The sequence below is a fragment of the Haplochromis burtoni genome, unplaced genomic scaffold (assembly GCF_018398535.1).
Source record: "Haplochromis burtoni strain Fernald_Lab_line unplaced genomic scaffold, NCSU_Asbu1 Contig_43, whole genome shotgun sequence".
Taxonomy (NCBI): Eukaryota; Metazoa; Chordata; class Actinopteri; order Cichliformes; family Cichlidae; genus Haplochromis; species Haplochromis burtoni.
In genome coordinates this window covers 1,367,332-1,392,781 of record NW_024582404.1, presented here as the reverse complement: position 1 = coordinate 1,392,781, position 25,450 = coordinate 1,367,332, and the positions used below count along the sequence as shown (strand labels likewise).

Below are 25,450 nucleotides of genomic sequence, written 5' to 3'. Positions count from 1 at the left end.
GTTGGGGCAGCAGCAGGGAGGCTCTGACCTCCTTCTCGCCACCTCCTCCAGTTTATCCGGGGAAACATCAAGCTTTTCCCAGGCCAGCCGATAGATGTAATCTCTCCAGCGTGTCCTGGATCTGAAAACCAAAAACCACTAATAATACCAAATAATCAGTCATTTAGAATCCAAATCTAGATCCGAAGGAACAACGTCAACACCCTGGATCCAAGGATGTTGACCCTTGGATCCTTGGACCCAGGAGGATGAGGGTGAGCTTCAGGACTGAAGAGCTACAACAGTGTTATTGGATTTATTATGAGACCAGAAATGTCACTTGATCACTTAAGTGAGCAGTGAGGACACATTACAGAAGGCAACACTATTGAGTTCTTAGGTTTTGATCTCAGACAGCATTTCAAAAGTCCCCTCAAATAAACTCTGATGATAACTCAGGGCATTTCGTCTGGTTGCCCTTGTGAAACACCGTAGAGCCACAACACTCAGCTCCATGATTAGACAGAGGACATTGTACATCCACAGGCTCCACAGAGACTTTGTTCATGCATCCCATCATAACGAGACATCCATTACACTGAGGGCTTGCACTAAGGGTCACTATAAGACAAAAATGAACATTCTGAACTGTTAAGCTACTTGCCTGGAAATAATCCCTGCTCTGTGGAACTTTACCTGTCTATCCTTGTCGGCTTAACATGATAAACTCTAAACTTTGACCTCTCAACTGCAAACCAAATGCATATAAACCTCAGACTACAGAGGACAAACCTTGAGCGATGTGAAATGGGGGTGGAGGAGCAAAGGAAAAATGTTTGACAGAATAAGAGCATACCTGCAGAGCGCGAGCGTGCTAAGAACAGACGCCTGCTGCATTTCAGAGAAGCTCCGCTTTCTCAAGGTGATTTAAGCGAGAGGCTGACATTTATTCTAAGAAAAAGATGAATTTCAAGTGACGTTCTCTCACTTGGTAAAGAATATATGCTACGTGACCTTTGCCTTTCTTGCCGTGGTTTACAGAATAAGATGTCCTCTTTGTGGCACATGATCCTGGCTCTGTGTCCTCCTGTTTTCTCTCCTCATTCACTCCTGTGAGGATCAAGTGTAAAACGACCATAAATATAAGCCCAAGTATTTATTGTCATATTAATGCTGAAACTTTAATGACCCTGGACTTGAATCATCTCTTTAGATGCACCTGAAACTGTGAAAAAATTAATAAAAAATTGAAAATAATAATAATTCTGAGTTTTTGATGAATATTACAAAACTCATTTTAGCAGTAGGAGACAAACATATGCATGAAACTGAGGGGAGATAATCTGGGAATGCTAAACTCTCTCCTCCTGCTCACAGCATCTTCAGTTGGTCCTGTGGTTTTTACAATCTAGTTCCCACGAGCCTGTTAATATTCACTAAACAGTCTGCAACACGCTGACCTAAAACCACTGGTGATGGTTTAATTTGATCATTTTGCATGTTTGATAGACTGCTAGCATTACAAATGATTTGTTAACCCCTAATGGAAAAATGCAGTGAGGTAAGGCTGTGATGTTTTATAGAAATACTCCAGTGATTGATGAAAGACAAAAACATTGACATTTTAAACCATTTCCACTCTACGGTTATACTTTCCATCCATCCATCCATCCATCTTCTGCTTATCCAGTTCAGGGTTGTGCTGTGAGCCAGGGTACACCCAGACATGTGGTATTTTATGTCTAATACCTTATATTAGTAAATAGACTGTAGTGAACATGATTATACACAAAATAAAGAAATGGCCTGTTTTGAATTAACTTTAATTGTATCCACATTATAATCAATCCTGTTCTTTTTGGTCACTTAAACTATGTTTATAGAACTTCAATGTTATACTTCTTACAATTTTATCTCTCCTCTTGTCTGTCACTGAAACTGATTGGAGCTTCTACTTTGTGATGGGAATGTTCTTTCTGACTCAGAGTGACTCCATACCATTCATGAGAGATATGTTTGACCTATTTTTGACTGATCAACAAGTCATTTAGAGTAGTTTAAATTCTCACAATCATTTTTGGCAAATACTTTTTGGACTCGTCAACACGGACTCGGTCGTGCACTCACATCTCCAACCTGGCTGCAAAAACTAAGGACCAGCCAGAATGACTCCAAATGCCAACAGCTGTGACCTGACTTTGGGCGTGCCACGCATGCCTCAGTGTTTTTTAAGTCAATTTTCTACACTGCATCTGTTTCTGAACACATTCTGACTTGCTGTACCACTTAAAAAAAATAAAAATAAAAAACCGGGAAACGCCTTTGGACACAGTGCAGAAAATAATTACTTGGAAAGTTGACCAGATGTTTCTGGAGTACTTCGGGAGATTTGGATTCTTCCTTTGAAACAGATTTTTTTGAATGTTTTAGCTGTGATGTAGATTCCAAGCACAAACTTGGGCAGTGGCAGCCTTTGAAATATCGACTATAACTATCCTGGATCAGTCTTTAACAGTTATTGATTTGAAACACGTTAAACCAAACCGAAGTGAGACAAACTGCTGACCTAACCTTCATTTCATCTCTCAGCTCGAGTTTTCCTGAACTGGGGAAAACCCCGGTCCATGAAAACCACCTGACGGCTCGTTGGCCCGCCCACACCCCCTCAGTCCTGCCCCACCTGCAGCTTTCCACACAGCTGCTTGCTGATGGTGAGTCCACTCACCGACACTGAAAGAGGATTTTGGAGACGAAAGCTAAAAGGCTCTAAGCTCCACATCCAGCGGCTGCCCTGCGCTGTAAGCTGTCAAGCGGAATTTAACCCCTCTCATCCAGCGGTACGTCTCGGACTGCTGTAGGTGAAGAAGCGAGGGATGCTCGCAGGGTCCTTGAACGCCACAAATAAGTTCACAAAGCGGGCAGAAAGAGGACTCGCCTGTTGATTCGGGCTCTAGTTCATTTCGGGAATATTTGAGTGGCACACTTTTCATCTCTATGGCAAAGTTCTTGGCTGAATTACTGGGATGCACACTTCCCGACAAGGGCACCCCTCCTTTGTTCGAGGTAAGGAGGCTTTAATGACTTAAACCTCTATGATCATTGTGTTTTCTTGAACGATTAAATGTAATGCTTAAATGTAATTGGAAGAGTGACAATGAGTTTGCATTCGTGGATACAAATGTAGGGTACAGACTCAGTGGCACTCCGTTGATTCTCTATGGCAACAAGAGGCTGAGGCTTTGTTCATCAGAATGATTGACAGTTGCTGTGCCGTAAAATACTTCATTAACAGTGGTCCCTGCGGGTTTTACTGACGCCGCTCTGCATTCCACACACACCTCTTTCTTTCAGTGACAGTGCGAATTGCCCAGCACACAGCCTCGGGGTGTGGATTAATACGCATTATTTGCGCCTTTACGCTCATGGATGGATACTGTAGTAGTCCCAGAATATCAGCTCATGAGTGTCATACAAATAATTTTTTCTGCGATTTTACTTATGAAAATAATTTTACAAGAGTATGATTATTGACACAGTGGCGAATGTAGTGCCATGAAGGGGTGTCTTGTACGAAATGGCTTAGACTCGATTGCATTTGGGTCAGTGTGCCACACGCTGTGTGCACGCTGACACACACGCACACACCTGTGCTGTACTTGCTTGGCTGAGTTTTGCTCCTTTTCACTGCCGTTGTCATTATTTTGTAGAAAGAAAAGTTGTTGATTATTAGTCACTAGTTGCCATGTGCAGATCAAGGATGCACCGATCCACCGTGTTCCAGTTGCAATTTGATAGCTTGGATTTTAACATCTGTCGGATCTGAATACCAATCCGAGTGTTCCAGTGTTCATTTATTAACAAGTCTCTTCTCAACTGTTGGGAAGAGACTGGGACTCATTATTTTTATGTTAACAATGCAAAATATAATGTGACACATTTCCTGAACTCACTGTAAGATAGTAAATGAGATGGTCTTAAATACAATTAAAACAATGAACAAATGTATTTATGTTATTTACAAAGTTTATTTGCAGTGATGTCATTTCAGCTCAGTGTGAGAGATTATTATTTACAGTCAGGCTGTAAACAGGAGACACACAGGAGCACCTGTGAGCTGCTCACACACACCTTTCATTACCGTTCAAGTTGACTTGATCACACTGAAGTCAGAAACTACTGCCATGTTGTCATCTTCCTCTGAACTATGCAAACTCTCTAACTCATGACCTGCTGTCACTTTAGTGATCATTATAATTTCATCTTAGTTTTTATCGTTGCAAAATATTTCATTTTGCTTGAGTCTTTATTAGTTTCACTGTTAGCTTTAGCCTTTTTAAATATTATTACACTGCTCATAAAAATTAAACGAACATTTTAAAATCACAGATCTGAAAGAAAACGGCTACTGAAGCTGGGCTGATGGTTTCCATGTGGGGAAAACCACATCAGGGACATTGGCGTAGAGTATGGCACATGGGTCCCATACAGATTAATCACAAACAAATGATCAGTGCAGACACAGCAGTACATTTGTTGAACCCTAAATAAAAGATACCCCAAAGCATGACGCTTCTGTTTAACATACCAGTCTCTGGATACTTGACAAAGGATGTGTTAGCCCACTGAAACAGAATTTCCAGCTCTGTAACGATTATGTCATTTTGTTTTCTATATTACAGATTGTTGTGTGCATGAATGGTAACACCAGTTCAGATTGCATGATGTTATTTAATAATGTAATACTTGTGTCTGATTCCACTGATGAAAATGTTTTCAAAGGAAATACAATTCATCTCAGTAGATGCGATTTGTGTCCTTGGGACCTGACGGTTATTGCATCATACAAGCTCTAAATTAATAACAATTTCTGATTCTCGTCCCGCACGTACACACGTCAGCTGTAATCCACAACCGCCATGGGATTGCTAATCCATCGGACATCATCTCAATCTGTCTAACATGGACTGTGTAAGAAAAAATATCAAAGTAATCCCAGAAATGTGTCAGGGGATCGTCACCGTGACTTCTGGGAAAATGAAATGATGACCTCTGTACGGCTTTACAGGGGACAAAGATTAGATCCATGGACGGTTATATAAAGCCTTATTTCTAATTTCACCTTTATACCATGAATTTGTTGAATACATGCACTGTGGACTGTTCCTATCAGGCAGCATGCACTTACTGCTTTACAATATGAAGAGCTCTAGTTGGACAGCATGAAGTGGTGGAGAAGCACGGTGTAGAGAATGTGAGGTATGAATATGAAGTGCATTCATACAGTTTTAGGAATGAGCCTGGGGTCTCTGTGCCTTCATGCTTAAGCATCCTTTGGGCAGACACTGAACACCAAGTTTCTCTCTGATGGGTCAAATGTGTGAATGTTTGATAAAAAGCACTTAAGCACAGCAAAAAGTGTGAACAGGTGAATGAGGCATGTTGTAAAGCACTTTATAAGAACCAGTCCATATGTCATCTATAAAAATCAAAAGCCTTACCTGCCAAACCAAAACCCACTGTGACTGTTTGAGCTCAGTTTGTGGTCACCACATTGGCTGTTATGCTGGTGCTTTAGGTGTGGCTGAAGTGCTGCAGTATGCTTCTGGACAATAGCTGCTGATACCCAGAACAAACCTCCACATCAGGGCTCGTGTATGAGTAGAAGAATCAAAAAAGGAAGGTTTTCCTCAGACGGCCTCGCTCTTCATGCGGCTACAGCATCTCCCTGTCAGTGTCTGGTTATGTCTGTGTTCCTGCACTGATAAGCGAAATTGTAAAAGAGTGACCTGCTTGTGCGCTTGTGTTACCAACACAGCTACGTCTCTCCTGCCAAGTTACACTGGCGAGCATAAACAGGACACTACACTGCGTGCTCGGCAATCCGCTCACAGATCTCAGACATTGGCTGTTTGAAGCTGACCTGTATGTTGTGTTAAGGTTCATTTCTACTGAACAGTTTTTGAGTTGAAGACTCCACTGCTTCTAAACCCAAAGGCAGTGTGTCAGTTATCTGTTTTTTTTTTTGTTTTTTTTCCCCAAAATTCACAGGGTTGTACAAAGTGAATTTAACACCCCGGGGTGAGACTGTTAGTGCAGACCTGCCCTGTGACGTCCTGAGGTGTCTGAAGAAGAAATTTCTGTAGAAATGACCTGAAGTGTGACACGCCGACACACTCTTTGCTCACACACCTGCTCACCTCAGTGGATAACTTCCACACTTCCTGTCCATTTCCTAGAAATAAAGCTGAAAAACCCATGTTGTGACCCTGGAGCACAACAGAGCTTCTACTCAGTGATGGGAGCAGAAAGAGGTCGCAGCCGCATTAGACGATCAAATCAAGGCTTTTAATACTTTTTTTTTTTTTTTACCCCACTGACATAAAAATACAGTAAAATTTTGAGTTTGTGTAATTAAAGCAAAGAAAAAAATATTCTCAAAGCAGGTGATGTCAGTCAAAGAGGGTTAAAAATCTCACACAAGCTACAAATTTGATTCTTGGAAAATATTCGAGCAAGATATTTTTTATAGAAGAACGTGAGCACATTGTGTGTATAAATACTTTATTCATAACGAGGCTTCCAGAGTAATATGAAGACGTAAAGTTCTCCTCTTTTTTTTCTGTACTTGTTTTAAGAAATGACATCACATATTTTATTATGTAACACTTTGTTCTTGTGGAGTTATGTTTAGTTATTCACAGATTAGTAACGAAATCAGGCTGCAGCTGTTTAAAGTCTGACAGATGCTCTTTAATGTGGTTAATTAGCTGCTAAAGGCTAACTGAACATAGTGAATATGTGACTCAGCGAATATGTTTCTATACTCAGAATAGATGCTATCCTTATTGGCTGATGTTAAGTTTCACATTTTCACAGAAAGTTTAGAAAAAATAAGCATTTTTTTACCCTAAAAATAAAGTATTTGGTCTTTTTCCTTTAAATTGCTTTATTTCTGCAAACTTTGCCTTCATTATTATTTTACCTTGTACTTCTTCAGTGCATTTGTGAGATTTCGTGCTTTATTCTTTGTCTCACAGTTACCACGTCGTCATTCACTCACGTAAGAGATGTTTCTGCTGCCAGGCTTCCTCTCTCTTTTCTCTCTCTCTGGCTTTCTTTATTCTCTGCAGCCTTTCAGCATAAAGCTTTATTCTTGCTAGGCAGCTTGTTTTTAAAGCAGAATTCATCTTTCAAAGGGTAAAGAAAAAGATTAACATCACTGTACTCTCAGGGCCTCGCTGTGGGTTTGAAAAGATGTCAAGACGTATAAATCCAGAGAAATACGAAGAAGTGGTTTTAAGAAGAGGAAAGTTTGTGGAAAAACACACAGTGTGAGGGGCAAGATTGCATCAGTGAACACATGAAGGGTTCAAAGTACATCTACTATGTAGTCAGTGTTTTTAAAGAAAGGGGGGGGGGTCTCACTCACAAATGTAGTAAGTTAGCAAAAAATGGGAAGAGTGCATGCAGATTAGATTCACATAATTATCAACTATGGTTATAAAATTCACAAAGGTTTAGCTACTGAATTAGCAAAATACAGCATGGCATAACCGGCTGATTTTGAGACAAGCGGTCGTGGTGGATGACTGGATGAATGTCAGATTTCTTTTCATTCACAAAGGGAGCTCATCCATCTGAGACAGAACTTATACAAGCCGTGTTCAGCTGATAGACCGGTTAAGGTTAGCTTGTTGCGGTGGGGAGATGACAGTAGACGGGTAAAAATCCAAACAAAAGATGAGAAATGCTTCTCCAGGTATTCACATGCTGTGTGTCGCTAGGTGGTTCACTAACTTTGGCCAAGCAAGTTCAACATACCAGTGATGTAAATTCATCATCAGACGGTGAGTACCAGGGTCGTTCCTGTACCTGCACAGGGTAAAGGAGTGACGACTCAGCCTTGGTGTGCAGCTGTCTGCGTCCACAATACATTATAATCAAGGCTTTACTCTAACATCAGTGCTCAGGTTGTGTGTGTGTGTGTGTGTGATTAAAAATGCTGCCAAGTAGTAATATAAGGCATTAAAATGTTACAGAGTGCCATATAGCTTTTTTAGTTTGTGAAAGGTTGTCTTTAAAAACAGTCCTATTACCATCATTGCACCAAAGTCTAAGAGATCTTACAAGAAAGGTGGCACTGTTTTCTGGACCATTTCTGGTCGGGAGATGAAGTTTTGTCAAGCTCTTACCGGTGAGACCACATTTGAAAAAAACAAACCAAAGGTTACTTTGCTATCCTCCTGAATCTGCTGTGATACACAGGCCTCAGACACACGATTGACCACTTAGCTGAGGTCATGGACCTCTGGAGAGCAGCGTGCAGTCACTGAGGCTAAGATAGAAGATGCTCAATGTCCACTAAATGCAGAGCTGCATCTTTACATCAGTGTGTAGTTCTCAGTCTGCATGTGGATCAATACAGGATGAAAGAGATGCAGATGAGGCGAGTACGCTCTTTAGGATTGCAATGGTTAATTAGATGATTAGTATTAATTATTATTTAGGAAAAACCTGCTGATGTCAGCTGTCCATTAACAGCTGGAGGAAACTCCCATGTCACTGGTTTCCATATGCAGCACCTTACCTGTAACTGTCTGAGGAGAGATTCAGGCTAAAATAGTAGTAATAATAGTGCCAACTTCAGTGTGTGGCAGCATAAGAGGCCTGTCAGTTGCAGCAATTACATCTTATAATACACTTTTTAAAGGGTATAATAGCCCCTTAACTGAACAGTAATATTCTAAATGGCTGCCAATATGTCAAATTAGCATTTGAGGGCCGAGAATTTGTAGGATGATTTTTCTTTTCCTGTCTTAATTGATTTCGGTACAGTTTTCTTGGAGCTGGTAACAATCAGCTTTTAGTGGGAGTATATCTTCCAGATGGGCTTCATCATGGCAGGCAGTGCTTGATCAAAAATAGCTGTGGATAATAGGAAAGCTGGTCGCTCTTATGTTTGGCACATTTGGAGGAAACGCAGCTGAAGGCTCTCTGATAACAGTCTTCATCAAACACAGTCGTTCCTCTGGCACGCAGGAAAAGACCTCGCTGATTAGCAGCTGGGTTTGACTGATGTGGCGCTGTAAAGCTATCTTCAGCTGAATTACTGTCTTCTGCAGTGAGGTGACCTTATTGACCAGACTCGCATATAAGGAAACAAAGATGTGCATATACACTTTAACTGTTATTTAACCAGGAAGTGAAGTGTTGAGATGAAGAATCTCTGCTGCAAGTGCGTGGGCCTAAAACCCACCACAGTTTTTGGATGGCAGGAGAAACTTGGATTGTTGGAGTCTTGGAGAGAATCTGCACGAGGACAGCGTGACAAATAATGAGTAAAGTAATCAGATTACTATTGCAAAAAGTAATTTGATTACTGTTACTTTCCCATAAGCACACTGCGTTACTGCGTTACTAAACCGTGATTTTGCTTGTGAGTGTCTCATGACAATGACTTACGTGCTTGCGACGTCCGTGGCAGCAACAGACGTGTGAGTGCGGGAGAGAGTACGACCATGCTGCGTTTAAAGCGTGGAAGTACTCACATTACTTTGAGTTTGATTCCGTAAAAAGGGACAAAGACATTAGCGTCCCACACTCTGCGTGGGAAGAAAACGTCTTTCTACAGCGAAAAATTAAACTTCAAATCAGCACGCTGCCACGGGAATGTGACATTCACAGAGAAATCCCCGGATCCCCTCACTGACATGACCACTGCAGAACCGGGTAAACCTCCACCTGCCCCACTCCTGATAAACAGGTGACAATAGATTGAAGAGCGACAGGACGTAATGCTGCTGAATCTTTGATTTTATTTCTTTTTTGCATCTATTGAGTGTAAACACAAAAAATAATTTTATTTTATTTGCTGGAATATGCAGAAAATAGGTTTAAATGTTAAAATTCTTTAAGTCAAAGACAGTTTCATATAATTAAAGTTTTTTTGCTTGATGCAATGTGCATAAAGTTAAGATTAAAATGAATGAAACAATTTTTAAAAATAAACTTTTTCATTTGATTTAGTTTGATATGATGGAGATGCAGAAAAAATAAGTTCAGGTTGTGTATCATGTTTTCAAAAAGTAACTAAGTAATTACTTTTGAAAACAAGTAATCATTAAAGTTTCCAATCTTTGTTGGAGAAGTAATCAGTAATTAGTAACTTGTTACTTTTTTCAAGTAACTTGACCAACGGCGTTTGCCGAGAAGCGTGCATTGTGTTGTCGTCCTTTCTGACATTTTATTCACGGCTTAAAGGTCTGGAGTTTGAATCCCTGGCCACCTTTGCACCTTTCCGCTGGAGTTTTCATGTTCTCCCCGTGACTGTGTGTGCTCTCCATCGGTGCTTTGTCTTCCTCCCGCTGTGATGCTTGTTAGCGTAACTGATGATACTAAATTGTGTGTAGGTGTGAACGTGAGCACACGTGAATGGTGGCTGTATCTCCTCGTTAGCCCTGCCATTGGTGACCTATACTCCATCTTACAACCAGTGACAGGTGAAATAGGCTCCAGCACAGCTGCAACTCTGAGCTGGATAAGAGGAAGAAAATGTCTGAATGAGCCCATAAACTTACCCAGAGAGTGTGTACAGAGGTCAGGATCGAGGCCTGGATGTTTCCCGTAGACGTTGGCTTCACTTTTCATATTCATCTATTCATCTTTCATATTACGTCCTATGACTGGGTCACAGGTGTGGGGCCAGTGGCTGGTACTCCTTTTCACAATCCAGGTGAAGACTGTTGATAGAACAGGTTGGAAACGAGTTCATGTGCTATTGGTAAAAATCATCAGCAACGACTGCTCGGAGTCTTCACGGTTGTGTGAGCAGCTTTTAGTATTTTAAGTGATGTTTGTGATTTATTGCTGTTGATTGTGGAGTTTCTCCTGCTTTGTTGAAAACACTCGTCATTGTGACTTTGTTTTGGGACGCAGCATCAGTTCTGCGCTTCCCCCACATGATGCATGTCTGTCTTTGTGCATAAGGAACTTTCACTGTGATGCACTTTAGTAATGACACTGCAGTGAAACACGATATCTGCCTCACGTCTCACTAAGTGAGTCTGTGCTGATGACTTATCCTTTATGTCTCCATTTTCACTTTTTGTTATGGTTGTGTTAAAACCGTGATTTCCTTTAAGCGATGGTGTCACATGCACAGTCAGTCCAAACACATTATATACTCCTTGCAAATGCGTTTCAAATGACTTTGCGCACGGGAATGTTTTAGGCCTCTTATCGAAGCAAAGCGAGCTGAGAAAACATGATCTGATCCAAACTATAAAACCTGACAGCCACTTAAAAGTTTTCTGTCCTCTCCCGGCATCTGCATTTCATAAACAGTGACATTCAGAAGGAGGCAAAGTTCAGACTGAACCCAAATGAGCATGGCTTTTCCACAAATGTGATATTGTAACACAGTAAGAAGGTTTTAGTCAACCAGAGCTGGGAACTGGTGGCAGACTGATTTTAGGCTTTTAGTTTTTAAGCATCATTCAGGCTAAAAACTAGAAGTAAAGATAAATCCACCAACAGTAAAAGCTTTTTTTAGCTAAAGGGTTAAAATGTGGAACAGTTAAAAAGAAAATACTGATGGCAGAACATCAACTCAGTTCCATTTGCTTTTAGTAAATGAAAGCTGAGTAAAGGCTGCCCAGTATCTTTAGACCGATGTTAATGGTTGTCATAGTGATGGAGGCTTTTTAAAGTTTTTATATTTATGATTACCTTGGATCTCTTGAATTATGAGGCTTGGGAGCCTATCAAAGACAAAAGCTGAATCACCTCCCAACAAAGTATTAATATTATTATTCCTCAAAGGAGTGAGTAACAGTGCATACTGCTCGACGACACAGTCAGCATCAGTGTAGCACAACTAACCGTACCCATCTGAAGCTGTCTCACAGCTTTTCGTGTCACAAAATCAAACCCATTAATTTCTGTTCATGAACATTAATTTTTCTTCTTTTTTCTGCTCTGTTCATTTTGCTCCATTATTTTTTTCATTGACCTGAACATGATTTTCAGACCTTTCTTATATTTATTTATCTGTGTCCATGTAGATAAAGTGAAGATTTCTAATGTCTGCAGGTGGGCAAAGCAGGACACATGATTTACTCGTCACTTTTAAAGCACATGTGAGTCTGGCTCTAAGTTAATGAGCAGAAATGTTGAGGTAGGAAGACGTTTGCATGCTTGGACCAACAGGTAGGAAGCTTGTGGCTGTTCCAAAGTCGAGGCTTAAAGCTAATGATGTGGAACAGCATTTCCTGATGAGCTCAGGCTCTCTTGATTTCATGTGAGGTTGTTTCGTCTAATCTCTTTAGTCTGTTTCATTCTGTCTTTTATTTGGTTGTAATAAGGCAGAGTATCAAAGTGCTGGTTTCATAGTCTGACCATCAGAGCAGCACGTACGTTACATACAGTACTGTCTACAGCACGTGTAGCAGAGGAGCATCATAGCTGAGCAGATGATGGGGTGGTGTTTTCAAGATGAGCTCCTAGGGCAGTGGTTCTCAAACGTTTCACAATGAGCACCACCTCATAAAATATGTCTCTTAGAGTACCACCCTTATAACTGACATTAAAGTACAGTAGTATAGGCCTATTTAACACCACATACAGTTTACACGAGACAATTTTATTTCTTATATGAATGTTATTTATTTTCACTGTCATAAACAGGATGTGACGAGTGATAATAACAACTGTACTGCATTAAAACATTCACAGCAGGTGGGATATCCAATCTTTAAGTGATGACGTATGAACCCTGTTTCTGGGTCCAAACTACTCTGCGTTTATTAAGGCTGTTGTGTTTTTAACATGTTTTAATGCTTTATATCTTCTATTTAATCTGAACAAGCCCCTACAAACAGTCAGTGATCACTGTCGGCCTCTCTTGGTTTATATTAGCATTCATCCTCCAGCTACACTGTGCTTATATTATGCTAACCATAGCTGTGTAGCTAGCAACCATGTAGCACATCATTATATACCAGCTAGTCCAACTTCAGTAACCCTACGAACGTCACTGCGGTTTAGTTTCCTGTCTTCATTTATGTTGGAAGTGATAGCAGAGCTGGATGTTTTAATTTTTCAGAAATCCCTCAATCAGAACACGCTATATTATTTAATCTTAATTTTTTTTGGAGACTTCCTGCATACCATTAGCAGGAGCCCACGTACCACCAGTGGTGCGCGTACTACAGTTTGAGAACCACTGTTCTAGGGTAATAAACAGCAACTACCAAAATTGTTGTCGACCCCACATGAGACACACTCGAGTTTAAATCGCAGTGATTTCAATCTGTAGTGGGCACTATTAACCAGCTAGTTGTCACTTAAACATTCCGATTAATATAAAAATCGGAGACATTCCTGGTTTGTTTTAAAACACAAGTAAATGAGCTGTATCTTTTATAGCAATGTGAGAGTTCCTAAAACGTTCACAGAGTGGGTTGTTCCCCCCACTTTCCATTATGTCCACCGTATGCTGTTATTCTAGCATCACTTTCCAGTTTCCAGTAACCACATGATTCATATCCAACATCATGCTTTTAAAGACTTGTCAGAAATAATTACTGTCATGGAATTAAACATTAAACAAATCCATGCAACTGAATCTCAGCAGAGGAAGCTTTAGACTTCACTGACAGGGAACGCAATCTTTTGAACACATTAACACACACAGCTGTGCAGCTCACTCCCACTATAATTATACACTGGACAGTAATGGCAGATAAATCTGCATACTGCAAGAGATGTGGATGTTTTTGCAAGGCAACTATGCGTTTCCCAACTGATGGTGTGACCACAAGGGGGCGATGTGTAACATATAACCAAGTGCTGCTTGCTGCTTAATTAATGCCAGCGTGTGGTCCAGACAGAGTGAAGACAGGACTGTGGTAGTGACTCGCAGACAAAACAAGCATTAAATCCACGACTGCATTACCTGTTTATTGATCCGGGAAAGAAAAGGAACACATTCATATGAGAACAGAGTGGATTATTGTACTCATTAAATAATGAGTGGGGTGCAGCATCAGCAGAAGGCAAATTACAACTGAAAACATGGTCTGTGTTTAAACTCGGATGGTACAGAATACATATTTTACGGTAGAGAAAGGAATTAATGAGGCTGCTGATGGTTGGGAGAAGATGAAATGATGCAGATTCACACTATCACATGGACAACTGGCCATTTATTCACTTTGTTTGGTAATATTGTAGAATAAACTAAGGATGTGAAGCTACACAGCTGTAACAGCTACACAATATAAAAGAGAGAGTGTTCATTGGTTGGGATTATGTTATCTGGCTCAGGGCTCTTACTATCATTGAGAACAAATCTCTTTTTGATCAGTCGGTCAGAAATCTAGGCCTTTGTCAGATCGGGTGGGGGAACCTGCACAAAAACAGGCTGCTTATATCAGCGTGGACACGAGAGGAGAGACAATAAGAAGACGAGGAAAGGAAGGGAAGGGCAGAGGGGAGGAAATACTGAGTCAGGGAATGGAGAGACGAGGAGTTTCACACGGCAGTTTTGGGCGTCACCAGCTGCCACTCATTCTATAAGCAGTCTGTCACTGCTGCTGGTCGCTGGGCTGATGGGGGCAAAGTGCCTTGCTCAGTGGTCCTGCAGTCTGTGATTTCAGTTCACCTGGAAGGGGTTTGATCTTGAGATCCTCATTGTGTGCTATTCTCTTGTCTTTCCAGACCTCTGCCATGCTGCCCTTTCAAGCTTGGTTTTAGTAAATACAAATGAAGTATGATACCTTCACACTTCCCGCTATGTAAAAATATTCATTTAACTTCAGTAGATTCAGTAGACCTTTCTTTAGGGTTACGGTTCATTTGATTGGACCTGGGCATTAACAGCTAATAGGTTAACTGTAGAAAAGGTTGTATTTATTGTTTATGTCCTAGAAATGAGAAAGCCTGGGGTAGGGAAACCACAGCTGAGGTGTAATGTTAACAAGACTCCCTCATCCCTGTTTCTCTGACAACAAAGATTAGTGGCAATCAGCGATTTTACGACAGAATACCTGCATGAATATTCTGTCAGTGGTTTGATGCAACATTTCCTTTTATACACAGCTAAACACACGCTACATGTCAGCGAAGCTTCTCAAAGGCACATTTTCAGATTGATATTCATGTAATCAGATTCATTTCAGTTTCATGTTTCCTACTCTGCTGAGAATGAATTGAAACGATACTGGGCTGAACCTTGATGTGGACTGGCAAGCTGTCCAGAGATTACCCTGTCTCCCACCCTGCATGAGCCAAGATGGGTTCCAGCACCACCGAAATTGCTGTAAAAGCTAAGTTCAGTTGTACATTTGCAGCACGTCCCATGAATCAAACTGCAGTAGCAGAAACTTGATGGACTCGGTGAAGGTTGGAGTTAGCTTTGATGTTCTTAATCAGTTCAGTAGCTGAACTTTCAAAGAGAAAAGTTGGTGGATGACAAATGAAATCCCATATGCAGAAATTATTCCCTAAAAACTGCGACGAGCGCTACACTTTTCTTTCTTTAACAGCTGCATTGTAAACATGAGGCAACTTGATGAGGTGAAGCAAAATTCATTTTGGAGGAAACTCTTTGGTAGATTCCTCTGCCAGTGTAGCATGCATCTTAACTCTGTGCAAATATGCTTTTGGCTGCTGTTTGATTCCAGGAGAATCATTCACATGAATAGCAATGAGATACTCTGGATGCACTCTGCATTCAGGAAGAGGATACCCCCTGCCATTCATATGCACACAACAGCGTCTCATACAAGGCCTCATCGGCAGTCTCACACACAGAACCATTTACCAAAACAGCTACTGCATACATATGCACTTATACATCTCTAGATGGGCACAATAGCAGAGGGGGGGGGGGTCTCTCGTCAATATGTGCATGTTAATATAACCTCAAGCCTCCGTGCGCGCAGTGAGAAAATTTAAATGCTGTGCAAAGTGAGATTCAAGGCTGAGAGGAGTGTTGTGGGGAAAAAATATTTTTTTTGTGACTAGTCAAAATCTGCAAACAGATATGACACTAAAACCATGAACATGCAAGAGTGTGTGAGTGTTTGAAGTTTATTTGCTCTAACGAGCACAGGCCCAATAGTACAAGCTTCGATAAACTGTCTTTCTACTCAGCAGTTAAGCTTTTTTGGCTCTGGATAACTCCGAGGTGTGAATGTAAGATACTGTTACACAAGCGGCAAGAAATTGCCTTGAAAATTGGTGCAAGAAACTCATGAAAGAAGCAGAATGTAGCAAAGAGGCCTGTACTATGAGGCAGAATTTCAGATTAGAGATCAACAGGTATGAAATCACCTTCTAGTGACCAATCAGCTCTCCAGAAAATAGTGTCACTATTCCTGGAAGATTGCTCAGACATCTGTGCACAGCTGGACTTTATATCAAACTTAAATTAAGTATACTGTTGAATTCTGTTTTTGAATTTATTCTATACTGTTCAACACCACTGAGTCTGCAGCTGGGAACATAAAAACTAAAATGGTCTTTAAACATTAATTTAATTAAATACTTGTTTATAACCCATTAGTGTCTTAATGATGGAGTTGTGATATCCATGAATCTGTTCACTTACACAGTCGGCTTTCCTTCCTCCCCTCTCTCAGATAGGCTGTACTTCATTAGTACAGTGGTTCTTTTTCAGTCTTACTGATCAGAGCACTTAAACTGCACATTAAATTTACAGTGCTTTTCCTCTCACATGCACTCATACGGCCGCGTCATCTGCTGCTGCTGGGTTGCTTTCAGTCTGCATTATGTGTTTAACCTCCTCATATTTTTCCCATAGTTTCATCTTCCTTCAAAAAATCAGCCACATTCTTACCACTGCATTTAGCAATAACTGTGATTGGGTGGCTGCTGCCACCTCTTTCATGTAAACGTGCAGGGGAAGCTGTGGGTTAACGCAGCGAGTTGATAGGCTGGAACGCAATCATAGTAAAGAGCCCAGGTGTTTTATGTGGGCTGGGGAACATAAGAAAAAACAGCATAATTTACAAGATGGTTACTGTATTTGGTTTGACTTGAAACTATTGATTTGAGCCCATAAAGCCATCAGTGTTTACTGAGGTCACAAAACAAGGAAGCCGAGGGGCGTATAGATTAATATGCAAAATATGGTGTAATGTGACCAAAGCATTGCAGCTCTAGAGCGCAGACCGCTGTTACCTTGACATCAGACTTAGCTAATTTGACAGTGAAGCGTTTTTTTTGTTTGTTTTGTTTTTGTTTTTTTTATCTTTCTTTCTCAAGCAGTAGTGTTGTTGGTTTCAGCTGACAGATGCCCTCCTCACCCTGACTATGCCTTCATGCCAAGCACGTGGACACAGCTGTATGGTTATAGAAGGTGATGGTCTAGCAGCAGGCCTGGAGCCCCATGCTCCCATAATACACCCCGCAGCTGGAAGCTGGTCGTGAGTCTTCTCCAAGTCTACAAGACACACGTGATAGACGGACTACCCATAAAGCCCACAAAACTGCAACCCCCCCCACACTCGCCACCTGATCTCACTCCAGCTGATAGTTGACAGTTGGCAATCCAGCAAAAACCTCAGAAGATGGATGAGACATCTCAAGCTAAAATGTCAGAACCAGAACGTCGCACTGTGCTTGTGATCAGACGGAGAGAACGCAAGGCGATTTTCCCCGTCTTGTCCTTCTGTTTTCATTTTCCTCTCCGTCCCGACTCTTCACCTCGTCCCTCTGCTTTCATCAAAAAGACATTCAATCATAGGTGCCGCATCTCTCTCTTCTATGCAGCGTAATATTTCTCTAAAGGTCGCGGCAATCATCTGCAGGAGTAAAACAAAAAGGAAAAAGTGTCAGGTATTGGAAACCAAGAATAAACCCCGTTTCATTTGTTTCAGCCTCGGAATAATCGGATTTTCTTTGTCTGACTGTCTCATATTTGTATAATGACTAAATGTAGAGCTCAGTTTTTTTCTGTTCATTAGACTAAGTCTGCCTCAAGAAGCAGAATAATCAGAATACAGTTGATTTTTCACATGGGATTTTTATTTTTAGACTCGTTTGTTGTATTTTCAGTTTAACTACTTGGTTAGATTTAGGAAGAAAACATAGTTTATGTATGTCTCAGTTTAACTTTTTTGTGATTTGTGTGTCCACAACAGAGGACATAAATGAGTAGGCTGGGTCTCAGGGGGATATCTGCAGGGGTATCGTTTAGCCACCTTTACCCTTCTCACTCACCAATCGCCTCTCTAACCACGCTCTCACACCTTCTCTCTCAAATGTCCCCACAATCTCCAGACGGTGTAGCTTGTAAAACAAAAGCCAGCTCCTTCTCTGGAAGGTTTACTGCTGCTTCCTGGTTTCAGTCTTTCTGGATCAAACGATGTCTTTGTTGGTTAGAAGGTGCGTGTGTGCCTGTGTGAGCGTGGGCTTTTTGTGGCTCTGGGTATGAAACAATAAGTTCTTACATCAAATCATCTGAGGTTTGATTGTGAGAGGTTGGTTTTGTGTATTTAAGGAAAAGTGAGACTCTATATCAAACAATATCTTTGCTGCAGCAGAGAAAATGCTTTCTGTGTGCATGTGGGTAGTGGTGTTTATGGAAGTCTGACTGTGTGTGTTTCACATAAAAAAAATCTCAATCTCTAGATCAAATAATGTCTGTCAGTGTTCACAGTGCGTGTATGTGTGCGCTTGTATGTGTTTGAGGGGCGTGCGTGTGTGTGTGTGTGTGTGTGTGTGTTTCTCTGCATGTGGGAATTCATTATCCTGCTCCTGAGTTTTTTCCTTTGTAAATAACTCCTTTGGGAGCTTCATGTCGAGCCTTTTAAACACTCATTAGGATTCCTTGTTCTGTCGTCCCCTCTGTGAGAAACTCTATGTTCACTTTTAAATACCACTAATGGCTACATTTGTCTTAATGCCTGCAGTTTAAATGCACTCATTTACATTTTGCACTTGCAGCATTTAGCCGACAGCCGGGAGGGAATGAACCCAGTTGCCTTCTCGAGTCTTTTTTTTTTTTTTTTTTTTTAAAGCTTTGTTCGCTTTTTAAGCTTTCTTGTCGGGATCACGAGTCTAACTGTAATATTACTGGCACTCTGCTAGTGGTCACTAGAATGAGTGAAAGCTGATGCCAGCGCCTGAAGGGCAACAGTATGAATACCATACATGCAGAAACAGTGTTTCAAAGTGTATCGAATATCAGTGGGAGAAGTTTGTTTTTATTAAATGAATGCACATCACTGATAAGTAAGAATTGTGATATGCAACAAAAATCTGAAATTGAAACATTGATGCCAAATGTGAAGTTGGCTGATTATGCAAACTTCTTTTACACCTTTCAAGGTGTAAACCATCCAGATTACTTGCTTTAAATACAAAGTCAGCCATTACTGGATAAAAGCTTAAATTCTTGTAAATATGCAGGATTTTTTTGCTTTTTTTACATCCCTTGTTATCTTACTGTTTCTAATATTGGTGTTCGGTGTGTTAAATGATGCACAATATTCATGGAACCTGTGTTGTGTTTAACTCTGGATGCAAGTCTAAGATGCATAAAAACTTGTTTGTATGCACGTGTGGACAGGGCCTCAGTCTCATAGCAAACCAGTTCTTTTCATGTGGTTTTGGAAATTTACTCCTACAACTTCAATGTTGGCATTATGGACGGGCCTTCTTAGCTTAGTTGGGCTGATGTACATTAAAGTCATAGCAATGAAAAACTGTAATTTCCACATTGCGTCATTCCAAGTTATTACTGCTGCCCAGCTTGCTGTTTGGTTAATAGTAGCTTAGTGCATCTGCAGCAATCACAGAAGCATGACTGAAGAGGACACTGGTTTGTGTTTGGGCCAGCGCAAGTCCGACTTTGGGAATCACCTTCATGTATTTTTGAAACTGAAAGGAGATCATTCATCAGCATTCATGGCTGTGTATTGTGTGGGTGCATAAAACTCAATGGGTTCTCATGGTGCTGAAACATGAAGTGAACAGAGAAATTACATGTATTAATTCTGTTTGCGGTATAAATAATACTTTATTTATTAATATAAGTGCAAAGGGCCATAAAAAAATATGACCTAGGGCCATGATTGGCCCCTGGGCCAGACTTTGGACATGCCTGGTGTCATGAATGTGGATCTGTTTTGTGTTATCCTTTGCTTCTGTGTAAAATATTGAAGTGGCTTAAAAGGCAAATACTGTACGCTGAAACACAATTTACTTTTTAATTTTATTGTTAAACCATTTTTGCTTTGTTAAAGTCTGCATATAGCAAACTAAATAGAAGAACATGCTGTGGTTTAGTGATATAAAACAATATTTTGTTTGATCCTTTCTTGAGATTCATCATCATATTTTTGTCTCATCCCCTCCCTGCAGTGTCGAAGCCAGCCCCATCTTGGAATGAGGCCTTCCTCCAAACAGCGGGTAGGTAAACACACGAAACGCTTAAATCACTTATTGTTTGTGGTTTGTTTCTCCATGTTCCTCATGCTGTGGGAATAGGGAGTGCACACACACACAGAGCTGACTGTACAAAACATGCCACCGAGTTGGCTCAGCCAACACAAAACAACACGTGCTGATAACTTTGCTGTAAACATCACATGATAAAAACCATCCGAGCACGTACAGATTTACATGGAGCAGTGTTGTATTTTACTACAATCATATCTGTTCTATCAAAAGCATTATGAAAATTTCCCCAAAAAAATGTTAACATCACAAAGTGTAATTTATTTGGACTGCAGCTCTGTGGGGAAGTGCTCCAGATGAAACCCAAAGTTTGCTCTTGATATTTAAAAGTTCTTTGATGACTTCTGTGGTTAATGGAGACTCTGTTAACTGCCAGATATCTTTGAAGATGTGTAACACACACTTACACACATGCATAGTCTGTCTTTGCGGGAGTGAACACCGATAGCCTCTGCTTTGATCTTTCTTCTCTGTTTGACTGCTGCCCACCCCTCCTTTTTCCATCTTATTATTCTCCATATCATCCTCTCTTTATCTCTTCTATCAACGTTAAATTCAGAAACCTTTAATTAGCACAAATGAGAGTCTTTTTCATTTCTGTTACATCTGTACAAATCAGTGCGTACTGTTTAACCAGACAAATTAGTCATGTGATTCGTACAGCATGTAAATAACAATCTAGCCACTTGAGCACATTAATGGCCTAATTCTCTCCTTCATTCTTCTTCGTGTGCTTCCCAGTTAATCACAAGCTGTCTGAGAATGCCGCCAAACACATCTTTCATCTCGCACTCTCTCCTAATTCCCTTTGTCAGTCTAGTGAGTATGAAACAAACCTGAATGAGTCTGTAATCTGGTGGTTTGTGTTTCACCGTGTGCCCCCGTGAGGTGACTGGGCATTCAGGGCGTTGTGGGTTTCACTTGCAGTTACCTCATCCAGGATCAAAGCAGAAGAAAGACATTGTGCATCGATCATTTGAGAAGTATGAAGTCAGCACTCTGATTTCTTTTTATTCGGCCGGAAACTGAAAAGTCTCTGGAGTGGCTGTGACATATTCTTTTATGGTGGCTTTTTTACGTCCAAGAATGATTGTGAGTACATGCACAGATGACAGCCCAGTGACAACCTACATCCACTGCTTAAGATTGTCACGCCATTTGCAGAAAAAGTGGTTAATCATACTTTAATAACACTTTTCTTCCTGCAGACAGAAGTCATACTTGCATGAGCAGAACATCCACATGGAATAATTAAATCTCTGTTAAGAAAGTTGCCGTTCATAATGCACATTGGTTTGAGTTTTTAAGTTTTCTCAGATTTTTAGTAAAAGTTACCTCTGTTATTTCTCCAAAATAAATAAAAATAGAAGACTACTGCACGGTCATGTCTGTATGCCAAAAAGCTCAAGCTTAGCAAATAAAAAAGGGTATAATGCACCACTACATATACATGTGTGCAGAGCTTGCACATTTATCATGTTCCAGCATGCGTTTCCACCAGAGTACTGTGAAATATTCAAGAACATGCATGGTAGGCTTGTTGGTATTTCTAAATTGACAGAGAGTGTAAACTAGATAAAACGCTTAAAGTCCACCTAAAGCAGAGGTCCCTAACCGGTACCGGTCAGTGAGTCGTTTGGTACCGGGCTGCGAGAGTTGAGGCTCGGGTGTGAAACTTACGGTTTTCAGGGTTTTTATAGTTAACTCTGTTTCCCTGGGTGTTTTCCCGTGTTGTGGTCATGTGTCTTATTTTGAAAGAAATATTTACGCGTTACCATAGCGACCAGAGAGCATTAAGGGACAGAGAGGAGGATGTTACTCTCAGTGTTGTTGGCGCATTTCAGGAGGACGCTGCTAATTAAGTTACACAGTGAATTCACATTAATTATTATATTTACAAAATACCACCCTTTTTGTCTTGGTCGTATCATTTTCTTTGGTTGTATTTATCCGCGACACCTTTTGCAGACTCTCCCATTGGTTGATCTTTATCTATAAATCTCTGCTTGGGCTGGTTCCATCTTATTTATGTGTTTATATGTGTAAAAACCACAACCAATACAGCCTTTGTTCTCACAATATCATACAATTGATTGTCCCAAAAAGCAGAACAGAATTGGGGGAAAAAGGCTTTTAAATACGCTGCCCCTGCTTCCTGGAATAATCTGCAGAAGGAACTGAAATGATCAGAACTGGTTACCTTGGGAGAGTTTAAGTCTGTCTTAAAGGAACGAGAGAACAGCTCTTTTACTCAGTGTGATTGTTTTTAATGTACTCTTAATTTGATCTGTTATTGTATATTTTACACATGTTGGTATGGGATGTTGTATTTGTTTTAAATGTTATATACTTATGTGGTATGTGGCTTTTGTTGCCATGATGCCAGGTCTCTCTTGGAAATGAGATTTTTACCTGGATAAATAATGGACTAATAAAGGCCGGTCTGTGAAAATATGTCTGACATTAAACCGGTCCGTGGCACAAAAGTGCAGTGCAGTGTTTCACAGAAATGTGAAGGAACATGTTGTGAAATTGTGGAAAGTTTCTTGTACATGAACACGAATATATTTCTAGATCTTGCAAGAAATCGTTTTAAGCTAGGCTTTCATACCACCTGTCAAATAAAAAAGGAAGTGCAGATCAAAGAAGGCAAAGTTTTGACGTTATACTGTATGCGTGAAATTGAAGTGAATTGGCATATGAATATATATGTAAGGAATGTTTTACTGCAGGCATTAGATTTAAGGTTTAAGCAGTGATTTTATGGACTTGGACGCAGGCATCAGAAGCCACCACAGTCAAGTAGTTATTCAAGTCGTAGTTCTTTGAAATCCACCTGAAGGGAACACGTGTAGTTGGTGCATTGTGAAGTATCTGTGGATGAGTCTGCTCTGGCACATTCATCTGCTCAGTGTTATACTCACAGTTTGATAATCAAATTCACATTACTTGGATCCAAGTGGACCCAACACTGGTAAAGTAATATGCACAACAAATGAAAGTGAAAACGAAACCCCCCCCATAAAAGTAATTAAAGGTGTTGTTAGTAGCCCACAGGAAATCGTTTCATTTAGGAGTTTATGAACTTAAACATGACTTGCAGATATTAACAAGCTCAGACCTGCTGTGACAGGGGAAATGGGGAGGTGTGACATTTCAGCTCTTACACAACGTTTAGAACTTAACCAGTTTTCAGTACAGATCGGGTTAAAGACTTGGGGCAGTGGGTACAGAACTGCTACTGTTACACTCTGCAGACCAATGACTTCACATGCTTCACAACAAATTTCCCACGTGTGGGACTAATAAAGGTTATCTTATCTTATGCTTAGTAGTAAACACAAACAAATGGAAAAAGGACAAACTTTTATGAACCCACAGAATTTAAGGCAGCAGGGAGAGAGAAAGTATTTCATGGGAAATGACCATTTCACACCAGTTTACTGGGTTCACATCACAAGACAAGTCCCAGTACAGCCTGCAGTGTTTATCAGTCAGAAACACGTGTAAAGAGTATCAGCTACATTTGCAGTGTTTGAAGCACAAGAGTGCAAACTTTATACAAACGTTATACTTTTTTCAAAGATCATCACGTTTGAATAGTGTTGTGGAAAATATGCAGAAATATTTTAAGCAAGTATAGTGGTGTATTTTTGCACTAAGGGAAGAAGGCAAGCTGGCAGAAGCAATGTGATGCAATGTTGTGCTGGGAAACCTTGTATGTTACTTTGACATGATCATGTACACTTTTTCATGGTACTCTGTGATGGCTGTGGCATCTTTCAGAAGGATAATGCAGATTAAGGAAGAGTTTGAGAAGCACAATGACTTTGAGTTGTTGACTTGGTCTCCAAATCCCCCAGATTTCAATCTAATTAAGCATCTGTGGGATGTGCTGGACAAACAAGTCTGATCCGTGGAGGCCGCGCTTTGCAGCTTACAGAACTTTAAGTATCTGTTGCTAACATGTTGGTGCAGATACCACAGCACACCTACAGGGGTCTAGTGCCTCGATGGGTCAGGGCTGCTTTGCAGCAATAGGGGGGCCAACACAATTCCCTGGTCATTTAAATCTGTCATTTAATGACTTTACAGTTTGCTAATCTTTTTATTTTTTTTAATCTCTTTGCATGCATTCTTTAGTCTCTGCGCTGTGAAGTGCCTAATTAGCAAAGTACTGTCTATACTGAGTAGAATGTGTTCTACTCCGAGATGCATTGTCTTTCACATTGCAGGTTATTTAAATTATTAGACCATTATTTGGCTACTTTTATGTTAGGTTTACTTTTTCAGTGTTTTTTGTTTCCTGGAAGTCTGAATTGGGGAGTAACTCCAAAGGACTGACCTGCTTTCCTTCGTAGCTGAAAAAAATCTACTTCCTATAGAGGTCTTATTTTACTTTAGCTTCCTCTCATGCCCACAGCGTGCATGCCATCACTGCAATAAAGCTTACAAGATTACTCTCAACTTTAAACATTGTCTGTTCATCTTTGGTTTCATTTTATATCATAGACTAAATATTTTTTATTGCAATTGGGTTTCAGCTGAAAGAACTGATCCTCGGTCTGATTTAAGTTGTTAAAGGCTGAACAACATACCATGAATCAATTCGATTGGTACCAGGGACAGTTTGATTTATTAAGATGTGATTTAAACAACAAAAGATTCAGTGGTGAGTTTTACTTGAGTACTGATGTTGTTGAATCCTTTTCTGGACTTTCCAACATTGGTTTTTCTTTTTAGTTCAATGTTAATGATTTTTATTTTTTTCATTTAGTTCAGCAAAAACAAATCTGATTGAAGTGCAGTGTTTTCACCTGAACGTCATCTGTTGTGTGACTTTAAGTGGATTATGTTTTATTCATCTGTAGAGATTTTGTGATGAATGTTAATGAAAATGTGTGCCTTTTATTTAGATTTAAATTTGCTCTAGTGCACGTGTGTGTGTGTGTGTGTGTGTGTGTGTGTGTGTGTGTGTGTGTGT

General features: G+C 40.4%; 1 protein-coding gene across 1 annotated transcript in view; it reads left to right on the top strand.

Annotated features, from left to right (window-relative positions):
• The first annotated feature begins 2,692 nt into the window (after positions 1-2,692).
• rasgef1ba (RasGEF domain family, member 1Ba) overlaps positions 2,693-25,450 on the top strand; it is a 115,575-nt gene continuing 92,817 nt past the window's right edge. The window contains exons 1-2 of the mRNA XM_005921975.3: positions 2,693-3,042; positions 20,371-20,418. Of these exons, the coding sequence (XP_005922037.1) occupies positions 2,974-3,042; positions 20,371-20,418 (117 nt within the window). The 5' untranslated portion in view covers positions 2,693-2,973. The remainder of the gene's footprint in view (positions 3,043-20,370; positions 20,419-25,450) is intronic.